The sequence below is a fragment of the Nothoprocta perdicaria genome, unplaced genomic scaffold, assembly GCF_003342845.1.
Source record: "Nothoprocta perdicaria isolate Ctin4 unplaced genomic scaffold, notPer1 scaffold_14, whole genome shotgun sequence".
In the NCBI taxonomy this organism is placed as follows: Eukaryota; Metazoa; Chordata; class Aves; order Tinamiformes; family Tinamidae; genus Nothoprocta; species Nothoprocta perdicaria.
Genome location: NW_020454538.1, coordinates 3,598,817 through 3,616,916, shown reverse-complemented (window position 1 = coordinate 3,616,916; position 18,100 = coordinate 3,598,817). Strand labels below are relative to the sequence as shown.

General features: G+C 41.7%; 1 protein-coding gene across 5 annotated transcripts in view; it reads left to right on the top strand.

Annotated features, from left to right (window-relative positions):
- The window catches only part of ZFYVE28 (zinc finger FYVE-type containing 28), a 59,099-nt gene extending 42,982 nt beyond the window's left edge, over window positions 1–16,117 (top strand). For 3 of the 5 annotated variants that reach the window (XM_026034146.1, XM_026034145.1, XM_026034143.1), the window contains 5 exons: window positions 3,961–4,115; window positions 4,609–4,725; window positions 5,106–5,210; window positions 14,301–14,404; window positions 15,157–16,117. In XM_026034146.1, the coding sequence (XP_025889931.1) occupies window positions 3,961–4,115; window positions 4,609–4,725; window positions 5,106–5,210; window positions 14,301–14,404; window positions 15,157–15,288 (613 nt within the window). In that variant the 3' untranslated portion in view covers window positions 15,289–16,117. The remainder of the gene's footprint in view (window positions 1–3,960; window positions 4,116–4,608; window positions 4,726–5,105; window positions 5,211–14,300; window positions 14,405–15,156) is intronic. The other 2 variants (XM_026034147.1, XM_026034144.1) reach the window with 1 other exon arrangement.
- Window positions 16,118–18,100: the final 1,983 nt, after the last annotated feature.

Below are 18,100 nucleotides of genomic sequence, written 5' to 3'. Positions count from 1 at the left end.
TCACTGTCATCTGAGCACAAACGTAGCACATTTAAATATGGACTAATTTTGAATCCACTGATTTTGGTTGCTCAGTTTGAGACTTAGTCTTCTTGGATGAGTGTCAACGCTCAGCAGCATTCAGCACAAGGGCTAAGGTATCACAGATGGTTATGGAAAACGCCTGGCGACTTCTGCAAATGTCAGTCATAACCTTTTTGTTGCACAGTCTTGTTTTCCATTATGTATAGATACTACCACTTAACCCGGCTATAAACATCCTTGGGAACATAAAAACTGTAAAGCAAGCTGGTTCCTCAAGTGACAGGTAATGCTGTATGCAGTGACAGTACTGGGTTTTGTTTGCTCAGAGCCAATTAAATTTTGTAGACAAGTTTTAAGAGAAAGAGCCCCTTCTAGAGATACATATTTAAAATGCTGAAAAAGGCCTCCTAGTCTTATAACATGATAAATGAAGAGTCGTTTAAAAATATTAAATAAATGCTAGCCAAGTCAGGTAAAAAGCTGATTTATTCCATCTGCCAGAGGATATTTGTTCCTTTATAATGTGTAAGCAGTTTTACTTTTGGAATCAACCTTTGACATAAAGTCTTCTTCTTGAATCTCACCTTCAGGCATAGGAACTTTGCAGAGTTTTCACAGTATGAAAAATAAATACAGGATAAGTATTGCTAATATGATAAACATTTAGCAAGGGAAATTCCGTGAGTACTTTGGTCTTATCTTTGCATTTATTATTTTCTTTTCAACCAAATTCCTTGGGTAATGCAGATTCCCTTCCAAGAAGCTGAAAAAGATGAGGAAATCTCTCCAACTACTTCAGACTGAAGCATGACTGTGCTTATTCTGCGTTGATAGTCAGTTCTGCAGATATTGGCACTGAAACCTTCCAAGCTGGAGTATTATCTCTCTGTGCTAGTGAAATGCTTCCCACACATCTGGGATCTGCAGAGAATTTTCATGCCAATTACGTGAGTTAGATAATCAAGCAGAAGTGGTATTCCTTACAAAAACAGCTTGATTGTGAGAGTAATTTGGACATGAGATGAATTGAGCTCAACAAGTCAAGATTCAGATTTGTTTTCTGTAATATGTACCATTTGCCTAGATGCACTCGCTGCCGTTTGGGATACCCTGCTGTAAGAAAAGATGTCTCTTCTGACTATTTATCTGAAACAGTTAATTGCTGTCTTGCTGTCCTTACTGTATTTCTGACCGCCTCTATGCTATTTATTTTCTAGTTACTTTCTTGTAAAGTACATATTAAAGTAAAGCACAGATGGTCATTAGTCATTCTTTAGCAGTCATTTCTCCCTAAATCTGACTTGGGGTCCAGTTGATAAAGGTGACAGAGCAATTGGTTCTTTCTAACTATGAAGCACTTTTCAAGTCCAGGTTTAAATTATTCTGAAATGTTCATTTTTCTCTTTGCAGTGGCACCAACAGGCCTGAATACAAAATATCCTCTTGTCTGGATGTGTTTTATATAGATATTGTACTTAGCATGCAGCATGCTCTGCATTGAAGTGCGAGTTATAAATGTGCCTTTATAAATCCTGCCCTTCCATCCCACAGTGCCCAACCGACACATATGTGCCCTGTCCGAGGGGTTGGGTGTGTGTGATAAAAGCAGTGGAATTTGTGGTGTGACACTACTGGTCCTAAGGACCTGCAACAAAATCCAAACAAAATCCAGCGTAGAGCAAGTTGGAACTTGCAAGTAGGTAAAAGCCTTCCCTGGGACCCAGCAGGAGACTTACCAGGGTGGACATTATTCCCAGAGCTAGAACTTGTGCAGAAGAGCGGAATAAGGCAGCCTTCCTCCAGAATTTTAAGGGACTAAATATTTTATGTCCTTGAAAGACAGTTTTCACAGCACTCTGCCCACTTACCACCCCGCGCCAAAGCTTGTCTTTGGCTGCGTCTTGCAGGGAGGGGAGTTATTCTTGAATCTCCAGCTCGTCTTTCCTCTGCACCTGGGGGTTGGTTCATTTGGGAGTGCCAAGGAGACCACTGTAATGAGACTAAAGACAGTAACTGGCTTCGTTCAGTCATTAGGTCCATATGTATCTTGAAGAGCAGTTTGTGCTGCAAATATACATATCACTGTAGGAAAATTCTTTGGAAAAGGGGAGCTGCAGTTGAGGAGCTGGGATCGTGCCTGGATCTTAATGACTTTATCAGTTTATTCCTTCATATGTCACCTTCACATGTGACCTTTCATTGTCTTGAACACAGACTTTTCCACACTATGGTGAAAAGTGTATGTATATCTGCTATGGAAGAAGGGAAAAAAGGAGGGAGAGAGAATTCGCGTTCACTTCCCAGTATAACTAATAAATTTAGCTAGCAGTGTCACTGAGGGAACTGTAAGCATAAAATTAACTTCTGTTTTACATGAATTTGCTTTCGATAGCAGCAGCAGATAAAAACAGAAATGAAATTCTGTTAGGCCAAGCTTTTGCTCTTTGTAGTGGAAAGCTAGATAAGGAATCCAAACAACCCATTTCCTGTTCTTATTTCTCTCAGTACCTGATCTCTAGTATACATTTATTTTTGGTTCTGTTTTCTTAGAGATTTTTAAACTATGTGGCCTAATAAACTTATTTTTACAGTTTAAAAATTACTTGTGTGTTGAAATTGGAATTTCAAAATATCATCCCACAAATCTTTTTTTTATAATTATTTTCATATTTCTTCCCTAAATGTTGTCAGTTAGAGAAATATCTTACCTGCAGTACCTGTTGATTCATACTGTCATAGGGACTGAGTAGGGACCGAGCTAATGAAAACAGGCTGAATCCAATAGTAACAGAAATGATTTCCATCATTTTGCTCTGTACCAATAATATACTTTGTAGCTTAGTGGTTGTCTGTGTAGTAAAGAATGCTGGAGTTTTCTCCAGACAAAATACAGTTAGAAGCAAAACATTGTTTTTTTCCGTAGTTATTGGTAAGATTAATTTTTTTTCTCTCAGGAATAAACTATTTCGTGTTCCTTTGCCTCTGAATACAGTAAGGTAAGAAGGCAGGTCTCCTTCCAGTTGTCACAATGAATCCTTAAAACTTCAGTGTAATTTCATCCTAAATTACTCTGTTATTACTCCGGCTACTCTCAAATCATGATTATTCTGTTGTTTTTTTCTTTTTCTTTTTTTTTTTTTTTTTGTGGGAGAAGTGCTATATTTTCCCTCTGTATTTGTTTTGTGACTGCACCTTGATTTAGAAATAGTTTAGATAACTCCAGATATTTGAAGAAACTCGATTCCCGCTGAAACTTGCCTGCTGAAAGTTTTCCTTCTCTTTCCAAGAGGTGTAAATGGCAGGCAAGCTGCTGATTGGTGTTTTAAATGAAGATTAAAATCTCCAGTAGACATTTGGCAGCAAATCTCGATCTCTTTGGTGTGATGAGCTGTTCTCTTTGACATTTTCTCTATCAGGTTACATAAGGGAGTAATTTAGCTCTCCTATGCAAATTTCATTTTATCACTTTTCTTTCAATTTTTTCTTTCTACAGTATCTATATTCTAGTGACTCTATTCTAGTTCAGAATTTCTTTTTTTTTTCTTTTTTTCAAATTAACTTAGAAATTAATGTATAAGTTAACTGACCTACTCCATTGCAGACTGATATTCTCCTCACGGACTTCTGTTGCACTTAACAGTCTCGGCACAAAGCTTTAACAGAAGCTAATGTCCAAAAATTGTAACAGGAAAGAGGAATACAATAAAATAGCCACAAATGATTTTCTGCTCAGAAGTTCTTCTGTAACTATAGCACAAAGTGAAAATCAAACATGAAGGTGATTGATTGCATGTTAACTTCAACAAGAATTTACAGCAATTAGCTCTCTTTTGCTCTAGAGTAATGTTTGAGTAATAAATTCTTTACAATTTACTGAACAACCTGACTAACCAAATAAAGATTTACATTGCTTTTTGTATTTCTTTTCTCCACTAGCAGTTTAATGACAAGTTCTTGTTCGTCTGACGACATTGATCAGGAAGAAATCCAGCTTGCTTTACAGGCTGCTAAAATTGCCACCCGAGAAAAGATCAGATCCAGATTTCATGGCAGCAATGATCTTATTCACCGGCTTTTTGTCTGTATCTCAGGTAGGGGGATGTCTTATGGTTCCAAAAGTAAGCCTTATTCACCATTTTCTCTAAGATGCGTGAAAATATAGGATAGTAGAATAGACTGCAGATGACATAGCCAAAAGACTGTGGTTTGGGGCTGAAGCTGCAGCCTGGTCTGGCAAGGTCTGTTGAGCGAGAGCAGCTTCCAGAATCAAACAACACAGACGTCTTAGAGCTGCAGTAATGAAGAGCTGGCCGTGCAACAGGCTCAGTTTTGTAGCAATTCCTTTTTCTTGGTGATCCTCTGTGCTTTAAAGGGATGACATTTGCTCCAGCAGTTACATATTGTTATGAAATGTTATTTGGTATTATGGTAATTAATTTAATGTGAAATTTTTATCACGAACATGTACAAGTAATGCCCTCAAGAAGAAACAGGAGACAATTACCAGGAGCAGTACATAAATCTAAATGATTGTAGGATGGTAGTAATCTAGTAATAGTTCCATCCTTTTTTTTCAACGTCTAGGTGTTGCTGACCAACTGCAGACAAACTATGCTAGTGATCTGAGAAGTATCTTAAAGACCTTATTTGAAGTTATGGCAACCAAACCTGAAACAGAAGACAAGGAGAAGCAAAAGAAAGGTAAAGAGCTTTAAGTATATTTTTTCTATCATTTTTGCTAGCAGCTGTATTTAATTCCACAAACCATTTAGCAAGAATTTCTTTAACACTTTGTTAAATTTCCTCTCTGCACAGTCATTTGACTTAAGCTTAAATCATAAAATTAGAATGTAAACAAGATGAAGTTAGTGGAAATATATGTGCAGAGGAATATGTTGTAAAGCAAATTTTGAAAAAGCTACGTTTTTCAGAGTGCTTCTGCTCGCTTCCATATCTGTATGGATGGCAGACTAGTGTTTTTAGCCCCTATGGTTATAACATAATGTCCACAGAGTTTGGGCTTCAGATGGTCCATTAGGGCTCATGTTGAAACTTCCCCAACCTTTTTGTTTGTTTTACAGTTAATCAGGGTTTAAGGAATGCAGCATTGGAAGATTGTGCTTTGTGTCAAGAAAGTATATCATCCTCAGAACTTGCAGCAAAAGCCAGAGATGGCGACTTTGAAGGTACTTTCTTATTTTTGATAATTAAAATAAGACAAAAATAGTCATTAAAAGAAAACTCATTTAACGTTTGGCTCTTGAAAGTGATTGTAAAATGTTTTTGTAGTATGATATGTAATATTATAATTCAGATGATAAATCAAACATTTTTTTCTAGAACTCGTTCTAACAGCATCTTGAAAGTTTGGGATATAGAAATTACCAGTTCCAGTACGTGACACTACATGTCAGAAGTCTCAGATAGCTGTCTAAAAGGCAAAGCTGGAAGGTTTTCTCAGGCAAATCTAAAGAGATCTTTTGTGTCATTAGGTTTGCATGGAAATGCTTTTTTGTTTTTTCCCCCACAGAAAATGTACTTTTCATATTTTCTGCACTTCTGTTTGAAAAAAATAGTCAAAATATTACTGCTGTCATATTCTTGGCCATCACTCAAGCCCGTATTACCTGAAACTAAATTAGGAAAAGTTAGTTATAAGAGATCGTTCTAAGGGTGTGCCCCAAATGCTTGTATTACTTGAATGTAAGCACTATATAATATAGACTTGAATATAAGCTCACTGATATACACTAACAGTGTTCAAAAAAAAACCTACACCTATATTTAAGGCATTACTGAAACACTGAGGACTCAATTGAGTTTTATGTTTGGAGTTTCATTGTTTGCTCTTTTAACAGAGATGCAATAGTGCTTGGTTTATATATATATATATATTTATATATATATATATAGAGAGAGAGAGTGCTATAGGTGTAGTGTGGTAACTATTGTATAGGCAGTGAATAAAAAGGCCTCAGAGACCTTATAGTGAAAGAATAAGAAAAGAGATATATGGCAGATATATGGGCACCAGCAGACAAGAAAGCAGCCAGCTTTGGTCTTCAAGACAAGGTAGTGGTTTGAGCACATGAGGAACCCAGCTGTTGGGCAGATAGCAGCTCTGTAGTGAGGTGAGAACTACAAACCAACTGTAATCTGTGAAACTATCCTAAACTTCCCTGAAATTCAGCTGTGTGGTAATTTCACTGTGCTTTAAAACCTTGTTCCGCTGTTGCCTGTCCTTGTTGGGATGTGAGCAGTGTCTGTCCACGTGCACCACTAATCCAGAGTCACTGAGAACTGAGTGGTAAGCAACTTAAATCTCAACTCACATGCAGAAGGGAGGCCAACAGACGAGATTTTCGTTTTTCATTTGTAGGAAGATCAGAAATCACAGTTAAAAGAAAACTCTTGAAGATTAGATTTTAGAATAATGCCACATAATTATAATATACACTTGCATAAAATCTACAGCTTGTTGCTAACCCTTCATTTGAAGGTAAAACAGGCTAAAGAATTTCCAATGTAATCTATTTTAGAACAGGAGGGCTAATTTATGTATAGTGCACTGTAGAAATAACATCTTCTGGAAGAAGATGATTTTGAAGCAGATAAAGGATTGCTCAATAATAATTTTAATTGATTTTTCCATTGTGCCATGATTCAGAATGTGACAGAAGGTTTAGTGAAGAACTTTTTCACATAAAACAATTATTTTAGTAAAATATGTACCATATAAAGGGCTGCAGTTTAAAAGAATGAAAGAGATTATTCACTCCCTGCTATTTAAATTTATATTCCTTTGTTTTGAATCGATGCTGATGCTGTGGCTGAATTTGACTTTCTGAGCTCAAAAGCAAGTTATTCTCAATTGCAGGATGCTGAATAACCCTCACACAGCAGATCTGCATTTGGTGATGGCAAAGCTGCTTCACTTCCATGAAATGTTGTTTGGCTTTTATAGTTCCTCAGCCTTTTGCTTTTTTCACAGCTCTTCTACAGGCACAAGGAAGTTTTGTGTTTGGGCAAGTGCAGCTTCTGGGCTGGGATGTTATTTACTGAAATTGCAGATGTCTGGGTGCTGGGGTGATGTTGGGGCTGGGTGCAGGACCAGCAGGACTGCCACGGTGCCACGTTTCCTAATGCACCCTCTGAGCAGGGTGCTGGGCCTGCAGCTCCTGAGCTGGACCTCCCCAACCACCTCGTTTTTGGAGCTCCCTCCACTTGGCTTTGGTCTCTGTCCTTGTGTCGTGCAGAGGGTGTTGAAGCCACTCTTGGTGCTGGGTGCTGTTTGGGTGCAGGTGAAAGGGTTGGGTGGTTGGGGCAACCTGTGCTGCTCCAACGTTTCTTCCCTGCCTCTTGCAGCAAGGCTGCTGGATTTGTCCTGCAGGCTACAGGCAGGAATGAGCTCCAGTTGTCACTGTAAATGTTCAAAACAGATCTGGTGACAGCTCCACATCAAGATGAAGTATATCTTTTCTTGTACATCATTTCAGTGTTTCAGGTCAATCTAATGATTTAAACAGAAAATGAAAAGATTTTAAGGCAAATGAGCCCGTGGGTAGGTCCTTCCTCCTGCCATCGTGGCAGGACCCAGGCACCTATCAGACTGAAAAAGCCCAGTAAGTTACCTGCTGGGAAAGCTATTTCCAATTATCAAATCCTTCTTGCCAAAAGTACAAATATTTAAGATTGCTTCCAAGCAATGCTAATAAAAAACTAAGCCCAGCAGCCCAAACAAAAAAATAATTGAATAGTTTTAAGATTCAACTGAAGATTCCAGCCTCTCCACAGATTATGAAGATGAATCACTTGTTTTTGCAGATTTCTCATTCTTGCCCTGTATAAAACCCACCAGCTGGTCTGGGTCATAAAACAAATATGAATGTTTATTATGAGCCGGCTGACATTGCCAAAGGTATAAGAGTTAAAACCTGTGACCTTCTGAAGGTTGAAATACAATAAACTACAGATTAAGTGCAATTCCAAAGCAAAAAGCATTTTTCAAAGGTACAGATGAGCCCATGGCATGTGTCATTGGCTGTGAATTTCTCATGCTCTTAAGATTTTTTTTCCTAGGAAACAAGTGTGTTTTTACCTCTGAGAATATACAGAGCAGCGCACATGTATATGGAGATGATATGTAAAGTAAATACATTTCTGCTTTCCTAGCATATAAGGTGAATTTATTCAACGTTCCCTAAAGTGAGGCTTAAATATAGTGGATGTTCTGTATACAAACAGAAAGCAAAGGGTAGGGGCAAGAACTCAGGTAAGTGGTGGCAATGGCTGGGACACTGCTCTGTCTTTGCTAGAGACCGCAGGATGTGTCACAGCTTTCCACACAATATACTGGGGACAAAGAAGCTTGGCTTAAGCCATTTATGTGCCTGGGATATTGTTTCCAATCCCAGCATACATCTTTGTATATGGCTGTGGCTTCCCATGCATACACAATAACTTTGAAATTTTTCTTTCTACCAAGATTTTTATGTATTAATTTCTTTAATAACATGTAATTCTGACCAAGCCTAAGTCCCTGGTTGCTACATTTGGAAGCCTTAGGATTGTCCTTATGCACCTGGTGATTTTAATAGTTATCTTTGCGTGGCTGATCTGAGTTTGACCATGCTTTGGTTTGGGGGAGATTAGATTTTTTCTGCCACAGGGAGTCATAAGGTCAAGAAAACGCTCCCATGTTCCTGTATATGCAGAATCTAATCACTGTGAGCGTAGAATTAGCTGTCAAACCTATCTGAATGTTTCAGTTTTTCTTTTGGTGCTGACGTGCCTGTTGCTCTCTATTATTTATAATAATGACCTGCTACGCTTCCAAAGTGAAAGGAATTAAAGCGTTGCATAGCTCACTGGCTGAATATACTCTGTCCGTATCGCTTTTCCATTTGTCCTTATTCAGCAGCACTTCATGCATCGGGTAAGAGGAGAATTTAGTACTAAGTTTTCCAAAATGAGAGGTTTTATAATCAGCTGAGCATATTTAATCACGCATACAAAACTACTGTTTTTCCAAATGTGCAGGTTTTTATGTTTTGGGTTTTTTTTTTTTTTTAACTTAAGTATACACATATCAAGTGTTTCTAGGTTTTAAAACCTCTGCCAGAAATGTGTCAGGAGAAAAATATTTGAAATCCAAGTGTGCATTATTAGAGCAAATACTTTATAAATCTCAAATTTAGGGCCTTCTGAATGTACTTTCAAAGTCTACAAAGCTTGGGTGAGAACATTCTAGATTTGACAGAAATTCTGTCCTAAAGAAAGCTGTTGGACTGAGCTGTCCTTGAAGTTAACAAGTCTCTGCCTCTGCTTTCTCCATTGCCCCCAATTTTCATGAAATAAGATTGTCAAAACAATCAAACAAAAAAACTTTCTCAATAAATTCCCAGCCCGCTGCCCCAGCCGCACGTCCTCGCTGCGGCTGCGTTAGTGCAATCCTCTCCAAGGCATCTTGGTAAAAATCGGAGATTGCCCGGAATGACGTGCAGAAAATTGTATGTCAGAAGGGACAAAAAGGTTCATTTTACAGTGGCAGCTGAAGCGAAGGGTGAAGTCATGTCATCTTGCTTCTCTACTTTCTGTACTTCAAACTGTAAGAATTTAGCGTGCCTCCCGGTTCGTGCTGCCATCAGAGGAGCAGGCCGATGTGACCTCTCTTGCAGCCGTGAGGATAATGCGCTTGGACGGCTGCAGCGGCGTAAGTTCAACCCGCTGCTCTAGGAACAGCCCTCTCAAGGTTAGTTTGTAACAGTATAATCAGCGTTGTGCTTGAAGTGCTCTAAAATCTAATAGACATTGATCCAGGAAGAGCTTACAGTTTGAGTTCTGCATTAAGAGTATCTGATAAAAATGGCAGATTCAGAAAGGTTTTTCTGTGAATTTGGCCATCACGCAGACGCTGTCACAAGTTCAGCATTTAGCAGGTGGTGGTCTGCAGGCTGTCGTGCTGTGCAGGCTTTCCAGGTTGTGTTCCTCCAGCCTATACATTTGCTAAATTAAAAGGTGTCCAAGAGTTTGGATTTGTATGGGCTGCTCTCCTCTGAAGCTGGATTCCATTCTGAATTTCAGGGTTTCTGCCCTCAGAGGTGCTCTTGCCAAATGTCCAGCCCTTCACATCACCAAGCAGGAGCTGCTCTAATTGAAGAAGATGCTGCATTGCCTTCTATGTTGTCTTGTAATGTCGTTTGAATCGGCGCTAGTGGATCTAGGTCCAGGCTCAGCATCTCGGGCTCCCTTCTCCTTGTGCTCAGTGACACAGAGATGTTGCCTTTGTGTGTGTCAGATTAGGTGGGAGTGCAGCTGCTCTATTGTGCCTCTTTAAGCAAAATGAATTTCACATGTGCTTTTGGGCAGTGTTTCCAACTCGTATGAGTTTTATTGTGATTTTTTTTTCATAAATCTCCAGCTTCTTGGAGTTCGGTGGCAATTTAAAATTTTCATAGACCAAAATGAATTACTTGAAAGAGATTGCAGAGACAGAAAGATGAACTCTAAAAGCTACAGCACAACTCAAAGGCAATAGGATTTCATGATTTAAGAGCAAGATTACAATGCAAGATTTCTGAATAGTTAAAATCTGGCAATACTTTTATCCTGAGCCTTAAAAAAATATTCCTTTCTTTAAACTTATGCTTCTTTATTCATATAAATACTTGTTTTTCTTCTTTTTCCTGCCCCTTTCCTGTAGATGCTTTTAATGTTTTCCCCTTCTCAAATTTATCTCCGTAGTCTTTCTGTCTCGTTAATTCCTTCCTCCTCCCCTTTGATGTTTCTGGTTTGGTCTTCATCTGCTTCCCAGCAGATTTCTCTTAGCCCTCCTTGCATGATAAAGCAACGGGCCAATTAGCCCACGAACAGGGTTTTCTCTTTGCTCCGCGTGCAGATCCCTGAAGCACAGAGAGACTTTAGGATATTTTAATTTGCTGTTGCACACAGAGCAAACAGAGCAGTGTAGCCAGCAGAAGGACCGTAACGTCAGAAGCTACTGCCCTGCTTGCAGCACGGCTTCAGGATAGTGCTAGGGGTTTAATTTATGTAACTCACTGTACTCGTCGTCATCACAGCGAGGCTTTGGGTCCCCATGAGACTGCTCTTCAGAGAACACTTCCAAAACCTGTTCTATAAAAAGCCCAACTCAATCATTAATATATGTGAGTTGGGAAGGCTGCTCCCGTGGTTGGTGAGACGGGGCTTGGGGAGGAACCCAGGAGCTGGGATGGAAGGTGTTGAGTCCACTTGGTGCTCGCGTGGCACAAGAGGGGCTGGAGTCACGCCAGCTTCACCCTACGTGCAGGGTGCTGAGCACTTGAGCTCTAGCCCAGGGCTGCATTTAAACCTTCCTTGCTAAGCGAGCGCGTCATCTGAAGCAGGAGCTTCTGTATTTGCAGTCAGCATAAAGAGCATTGGCAGTCACAGCCCGACTCAGAAGCCTGGGGCTCCCGGCCCCCGAGGTTCGTGTTCCACAGGAACCTACTTTGGAGCAGGGCCTTTCTGCACCGACATCTCACCCCGCACCCAGGCAGGCCGGCGGCGCCGCCGCCGCGCGGTGGGGATTAAGCGCTTAGCGCGGGCGCTGCGGTTACGTAACCAAGTGTCTCTGTCTGCGGGCGCTGCCGCAGCACGGCGGCGCCGGGACCACAGCGAGGGCTCGTCAGGGCACCCAGGGACCCCCTCGAGGCTCCCCACGATCTGGGAGCAGTCTGCACCGAGGCAGAGACCCTTTGTGCACGTCTGTGCCAGTGACACAGAGGGGCTCTGCATTGTGCGATCACTAAAATGAGGGCTGCAAATGAATTCCTCTGAGAATCATTTAATTCTGTAATGGTGGACTGTGGGCTACATGATTCTCATAGGTATAAGATCACTATTTATCAAAATAAATTTTGCTGTCTCTTGACAAACACATTTTTACCTTTTTTTTTTGTTTTTAATCTAGCATTAGGGATAAGTCTGTGCCTTATCCCCCCTTCTTCCCCCCCTACACACAGTTTTTCAACATTTTACATCAAGGGCAGCAACAGGAAAACAAACAAAGCAGACCCCAAACAGCAAAGGCCTGCTGCTAAGAGCCTCTTTCTGCTGAGGAGCTCCATAGTCTCATGGTTAGGGGTACATTAGTTTATAATGTGTCTGCCCTAATGAATCTCAGGAAAGGAGCAGTTATGGTACTTGCTGCTCCTGAAGATTCAGTCAGTTCATAATGGAGTTCACAGAAACGCTCTGTGGCTTTTTTCTCTTTTCATTAACATTCACACTAAAATGAATGTTCAACCCACCGGCAAACTGTGGGTAGCAAAGTAGGCAACTTAGCAAACTGTCCCCACCAGCTCTGAGGTTGTGTGATAGGGAGACTCGGTGGCACGGAGCTTGCACAACTTCCCAAGCATTTCTGTCTTTAAAATTAGTGAGAATCGAGGGGAAGATCGAATCCCTGAAAACAAAATCAAAGCTGCGTGGCTGCTTTTAAAGAGAAGCATCAGTGTTGGTTTGGTGGTTTTCCATGGAATACATGTGACATCCCAAAGGATCTCCTGCATAGAGAATGTGGAGGTGCTCCAAGGTCGGCAGTCTTGTCATGATTTCACGTCAGAGATCCTTGCAAAAGTGATATTAAACATTCAAAATCTGTATCACAGTCTGGTGCTAGGAGCAAGTCACACCAGGCAAATTACATGTGGTACCTAGGCAGGTTGCAGAGGGAAGAAAGAGAAAAGAACAAAAAGATTTTTTGGCTTCACTTCTATTAATGTGTATACTTAAGCTGGTAGCTGCATCATCCTGCTGTGGTAGGAAACAAAGTCTTTTAAAGATTTTTGCAGCAGATCAGTCCTGTCTGCCGAAGTCTCCTGCCCCTGGGGTGGAGGGGAAGGGCCGCCATGTGCAGCCCCCTTTTTTCCTCCACCACCTGGGTCCCTTCTCTGCACACACACAACTTTGCTTGGTCTCCCTCTTGCTGGGACTTTATTAGAAAGCAGCTCATCGCTAAACAAAAGGCTCCTTTCTTTCCTAGTTTAATTCCCAAAATAGTTTGGAGGAGCTCAAAAGAGGTGCATCAAGATTTGAAATTCTTGTCTTTTTTTTTTTTTTTTTTTTTACTTACCTGCTTTTTGAACATTTTCTGCATTGAAAACTTACATTAATAAATGCTGCAATATGACAAACATGAAAGCGGGTCATAGTTACACTTAATATAAGAACACAATGGAAATTACGTGGATTTTTCATGTCATTATCTTCAACAATTGTTCATTCTTTTTGCCCGTGGCTGCTGTGCACACGCTCTCTGCATTAAGTGCATCATATATTTTCCTGCTGGAGAGGGTGCTTCTTGAGGCAGGGTTTTGCTTCTCAGGTTTATGAGTCACCAGTCACATGTTGCACACTGTAAAAAACACTGAGAGAGAAGCTGCACTTGGGAACTTGGGTAAATATATCCCTTCGTGTTCCTTCTGGATAGAAGCTGTCTTGCCCCTGATTAGATATTTATTAACTTAGTTAAGCAATCAACTGCATCATTTCTGCCCTCCTAATTTTGGACTCACTGAGATCATGTGGGCCCATCACTAGCAGAGGCAGGGAGAGAAGCAGGGAGCCTAATGCATTGATTTATAGAAGAGAAATCATTTCCCTGCTTTGCTTCCTGGAGAGGTAGAGCTCACGGATAAAGTACCTACTGCATCATGCTGTTAAGGATGAAGGTAGAATTATTTCTCTGCTCATTCTTGTATGCTGTGCAAAAATGCAAAATCATTTTGCATCTCTGCTTTAGTTGCTGCTAAGGCAGACTTCCAGTAAGAGTAGTTTAGCAAAGGGAAATCAGGTGCTGAGTTTATCATCAATGGGGTTGCTTTTCCAACTGCAGGAAAAACGGCCTTTCTGTGGCAAGGGCTGAGCCCGTTAGAAATGGCCTCAGCACAAAGTTTGCTTGGTGGGTGATCAGTTTGTCGAAACCACCCGTGTGCCAGCCCCGCTCAGTTGTCTCTCACGTTCGTACTTCATTTTGCCTCTCCCCTTTTCTTGCCGCTTTTGGACATTTTCGAGCCGGGCGCTGTTTGAGGCGAAGCGGCTGCCTGGTGAAACGGGCAGCGGTGCCACTGGCTCCTCCTCACACTTGTCCAGCTTGTTCCTAAGCAGCTTGAGGCACTTCCATGACAGCTGCACTCTTAGCTTTTATTCCGCCGGCTCCCTTGAGGATCTTGTAATCGCGTGCTTGTGTTTATTCCCTTTTGAAGAGTGTCCCCGCTTGTTGCCGTCTCTCGCAGATCCTCCCGACTGGGTCCCCGACGAGGTGTGCAGCTACTGCACGGCGTGCAAGGCGCCCTTCACCGTCATCCGCAGGAAGCACCACTGCCGGAGCTGCGGCAAGGTAGGGGCTCTGCGGGATCGCGCCCTCGGCACCGCCGCCTCCCACAGCAACCAGTGCTCTTGTGTCTGCACGGGCAGCTCTTCGGCTTACCTCTGGGAAAGAGGGGCAAAGTCTGGGGTTTTATACAATATCAGTCATTTGCCCTGTAAAAAAATAAGCAGAGGTTCCCTGTTGAGGACTGGGAATGAGCAGCCTGCGCCGGGCGTCCCTCTGGGCTGTAATGAGCTTGCCTGGTAGTGCTGCGGGGGCAGATCCACCCTTCAAACAGCGTGTCCCTTTGCTTGCCTTCTGCCTTTGCAGCATGGCTTTGGAGGGCTGCTGCTTTGACGTTCATGGGGAAGGAGGGGACGAGGCAGAATGAAGCAGCTGGGTGCCTTGGAGAGGCAGCAACCTGCAGCCCCGTGTCACTTGCTGCTCCCCTGCTGAGCGAAACTCAGGAGGGCAGAGAAGTTGCTGCGCTGACCTCAGCAGCAGCCTGGCTCGAGTGGGAGCTTTGGGGATGTTCACAGCTGCTGCCCAGGCTTTCCCTGAGGTCTGCAGGGCTCATCCCCTGCGGAGGAGCCTCCCTCTCCCTGGCCTCTGCGCAGGGGCTGCTCTGTCCTGGCTCACGTTAGTTGAGCTGAGCTGGGCTGATCTGCTCATTGCCAACACACAAGAGCATGGGGCGAAGCATCCCTGCCTTCTCTCAAAACCAGTCTAGTCCCATCAAGTTCTTCAAGGAACTCAAGTGAAATCTCCCTCTTGTTTTTCAGATCTTCTGCTCCCGCTGTTCCTCTCACTCCGCTCCATTACCTCGTTATGGTCAGATGAAGCCTGTCCGTGTTTGCACTCACTGTTACATGTTCCACGTCACTCCTTTCTATAGTGACAAGGCTGGTATCTGATATGTTAAACTAGTGATGTGTCTAATGGAGTCCTAAGCGGGCTAATACATTTGACCTCAGCCAAGAATTCACTTGAAAGAGGGATCCTGTGAGGGCATATAGGCTTTGACATCCATTAATATCTATTTTGTACAGACAGTTTTTACTGCATTTTATTACGCTGCTAAAGGGAAGTACGAAGCGTCTGTAGCTCTAAAGCTACAGCACAGTCTTCCATAAATTTATAACATTAATGTTACGATGCCATATGCCAAACAAATGCACTGCGTGGAGAGAAATAGGGCTTAGAGAACTGAGCAAACATTGCTGCTTATCCTACATGCTAAGAACAGAGTAGCTGGTTAACTAGTTCATCCCAGCAAATCAATTCCAAAGCTGGGACACTTGTGTGCTCCCTGAACTCTGGCATGGCCGTGGGTGTCAGCTCTCCCTCCGGTTGCGGCTTAGCTTTTCCCTTACTGGGTTTGTGCTGCCTATGCTAGGCTTAATTAAAGTGAAAATATTTCAAACCCGTATTCAGTATTTCTGAGGGCAAATTTGGTTGGAATCGCATAGGAAGAACGGAAGGTCCTGAAGCGTTATGTTTCTGTTGCCTTTCATTTTCTGAGCTGAGCAATAACTCTTGTCTTCTAAAAATTAAACCTTATAACTTCCAATTCCATATTTGGGGATTTTGAAATTATTTAGAGCCTGCATCATTTATGCCAAATCCTATTAATAAAAATATAACACAGAGCTTTGATTTCTGTGTCAACTACTGAAACTTAACAAACTGCAGCAGAAATGATTACCACATGAATGATACACTGTTTAAATAGATATTTCTGAAAGGTTAGCAGCAAAATTGAGTAGATATGACAAAGGATTTATCTCACACTGAGGTGGTTTTAATGATTTTTAAGAAAGCAAATCTGTCATGATATAACATATTCAAAGGTCCTACAGAATGGTCAACTAGGGAAGGGTTCTTGTTGTCCTTTGGCAGAGTAACTGTAAAATATTGCATACTGTTACTTCACTCATGCTAGCTCCTCAGAAAACATTTGTATTTATTTGAAACACCAGGGATTCATTTTTTATTTCTGCTTGGAGAGGAAAGAAATAAGATTCACGTGGCTTCATGCTATGATCTTGCACAACCTGTTTGCAGCGAGAGCTCCCCGCGCGCTGAGCTTTCAAAGACATTTGGACACGCTTTGAGTTAGCCGCATTAAAGGCAAGACACTGTGTGCTGTGGTTGCAGAGGAAATGAGATCAAGAGCCCTTTGCTCTGTCCCCTTTCCCGACTTGCAGTGTAGCACAGCGGGTTTCAAACCGATGCGTGTGAAAAAAGGAGGAGGAAGCTGGTTTGCAGTATCAAGCTCAAGAGCGGGTGTCTTTCAAAACTAAAGCAAAACTGGCCAGTGTTGGTGTTTTCCTGTGGACATTCCCTCCACTACGTGGTTTTATATTCCGTGTTAATGAGCCATAGAAGGGTATAACAGTTCGTCGGCACTACTGTCATTTTGAATCAGACGAAACAGCTTCACTCTAGTTTATGTGTACTGCACAAGCCTTATGATGCTGTTTGTAGATGACTTCAGCTATAAAATGTTATCCTCACCTTATTTATATTTTTATTATAATTTTCCTGATTTTTTTTTTCTCATGGAGTCCTCGAGCTGGACTGTTGGATTCACCAGAACTTGAAAAGAGATAGGGTGGGTGTGTGGTGGGAGGTGGGTGACGTGGTGCAAGCAGTGATACTTATTCAGGCTTAAATCTCAGGCTTCACATTGCAATGATTATTGCAGTTTTATTTTTAGAAAAAAAAAGAATGACAAATATAATGCTTCTTTTATAGGATAAAAAAAATACAACAAACTTCAATTGTGAAATAAATATGCACAAAAAAGTTGCTTCTGTGAAAAAAGAATCTTATTTAATGGACTGAATATTTATTCAAGCTTGTTTTTATTTTGTAAATGCTGTAATTCAGAATCATTTCCATAAATATGATATTTAAAGATCTCAGACACTATAGTTTCTTATGTAAATACAGACTCCTATTTCTCTTACTGAAAAGCACAATGACTATATCAATACTAATATACATTTGCCTCAAGGAAGACTTTCATCTTGTAATCTCTTCAGATAATTAAAATGTCAGGACTTTCTACTTCCATGTGCTGGGTTGCTCTTTCATTTCTGCTCTGTTTACACACAGTGACAGCTGACATCCTGTCAAAGAAACCGGCCTTAATTCTGCCTCGCTTTGCCCACTTTGCAAATAAATTTAAACTCTAAATGTTTCACGTTGAAAATGGAAGTCACCCTTACGCAGAGGCTGGCAAATGGAGCCTGAGCACGGAGCTGTCACTGAAGGTTTCACATTCTTTGTGCTGTCCTAAGCCCTGGCTTAACCTCTCCCTTGCCCGAAGATGTTGTGTCAATGGCCACCTCGCACCCAGGGCCTATTTGCTCCACGTGCATCAAAGCAGAATCATTTCTTCTGTGATGCAAAGCTGCTGTGAGAATAAATATCCTTGGCTCTACCTGAACAGTTACTCTTGCAGAGTATTCCTGTATCCTGGAGTGGCTTGAGGTGCTCCTGGCCGGAGAGGGAACTGATGCAGTGCTTGTAGGCTCTGAGACCTGTTTAGTCCACAGCCATTAATGTACATCGTTCCTTCCACCAAAGGGATGTTCTAGCCCTGCAACTTGAGGGTTTCAGCCTCCCAGCGGCGCAGCAGGTATGAAGCAGCCTGGGAATTCTGTGCACAAGCTTGAGATTGCTTTTGAGTTTAGCATACAGAATATTTATGGGCCAATA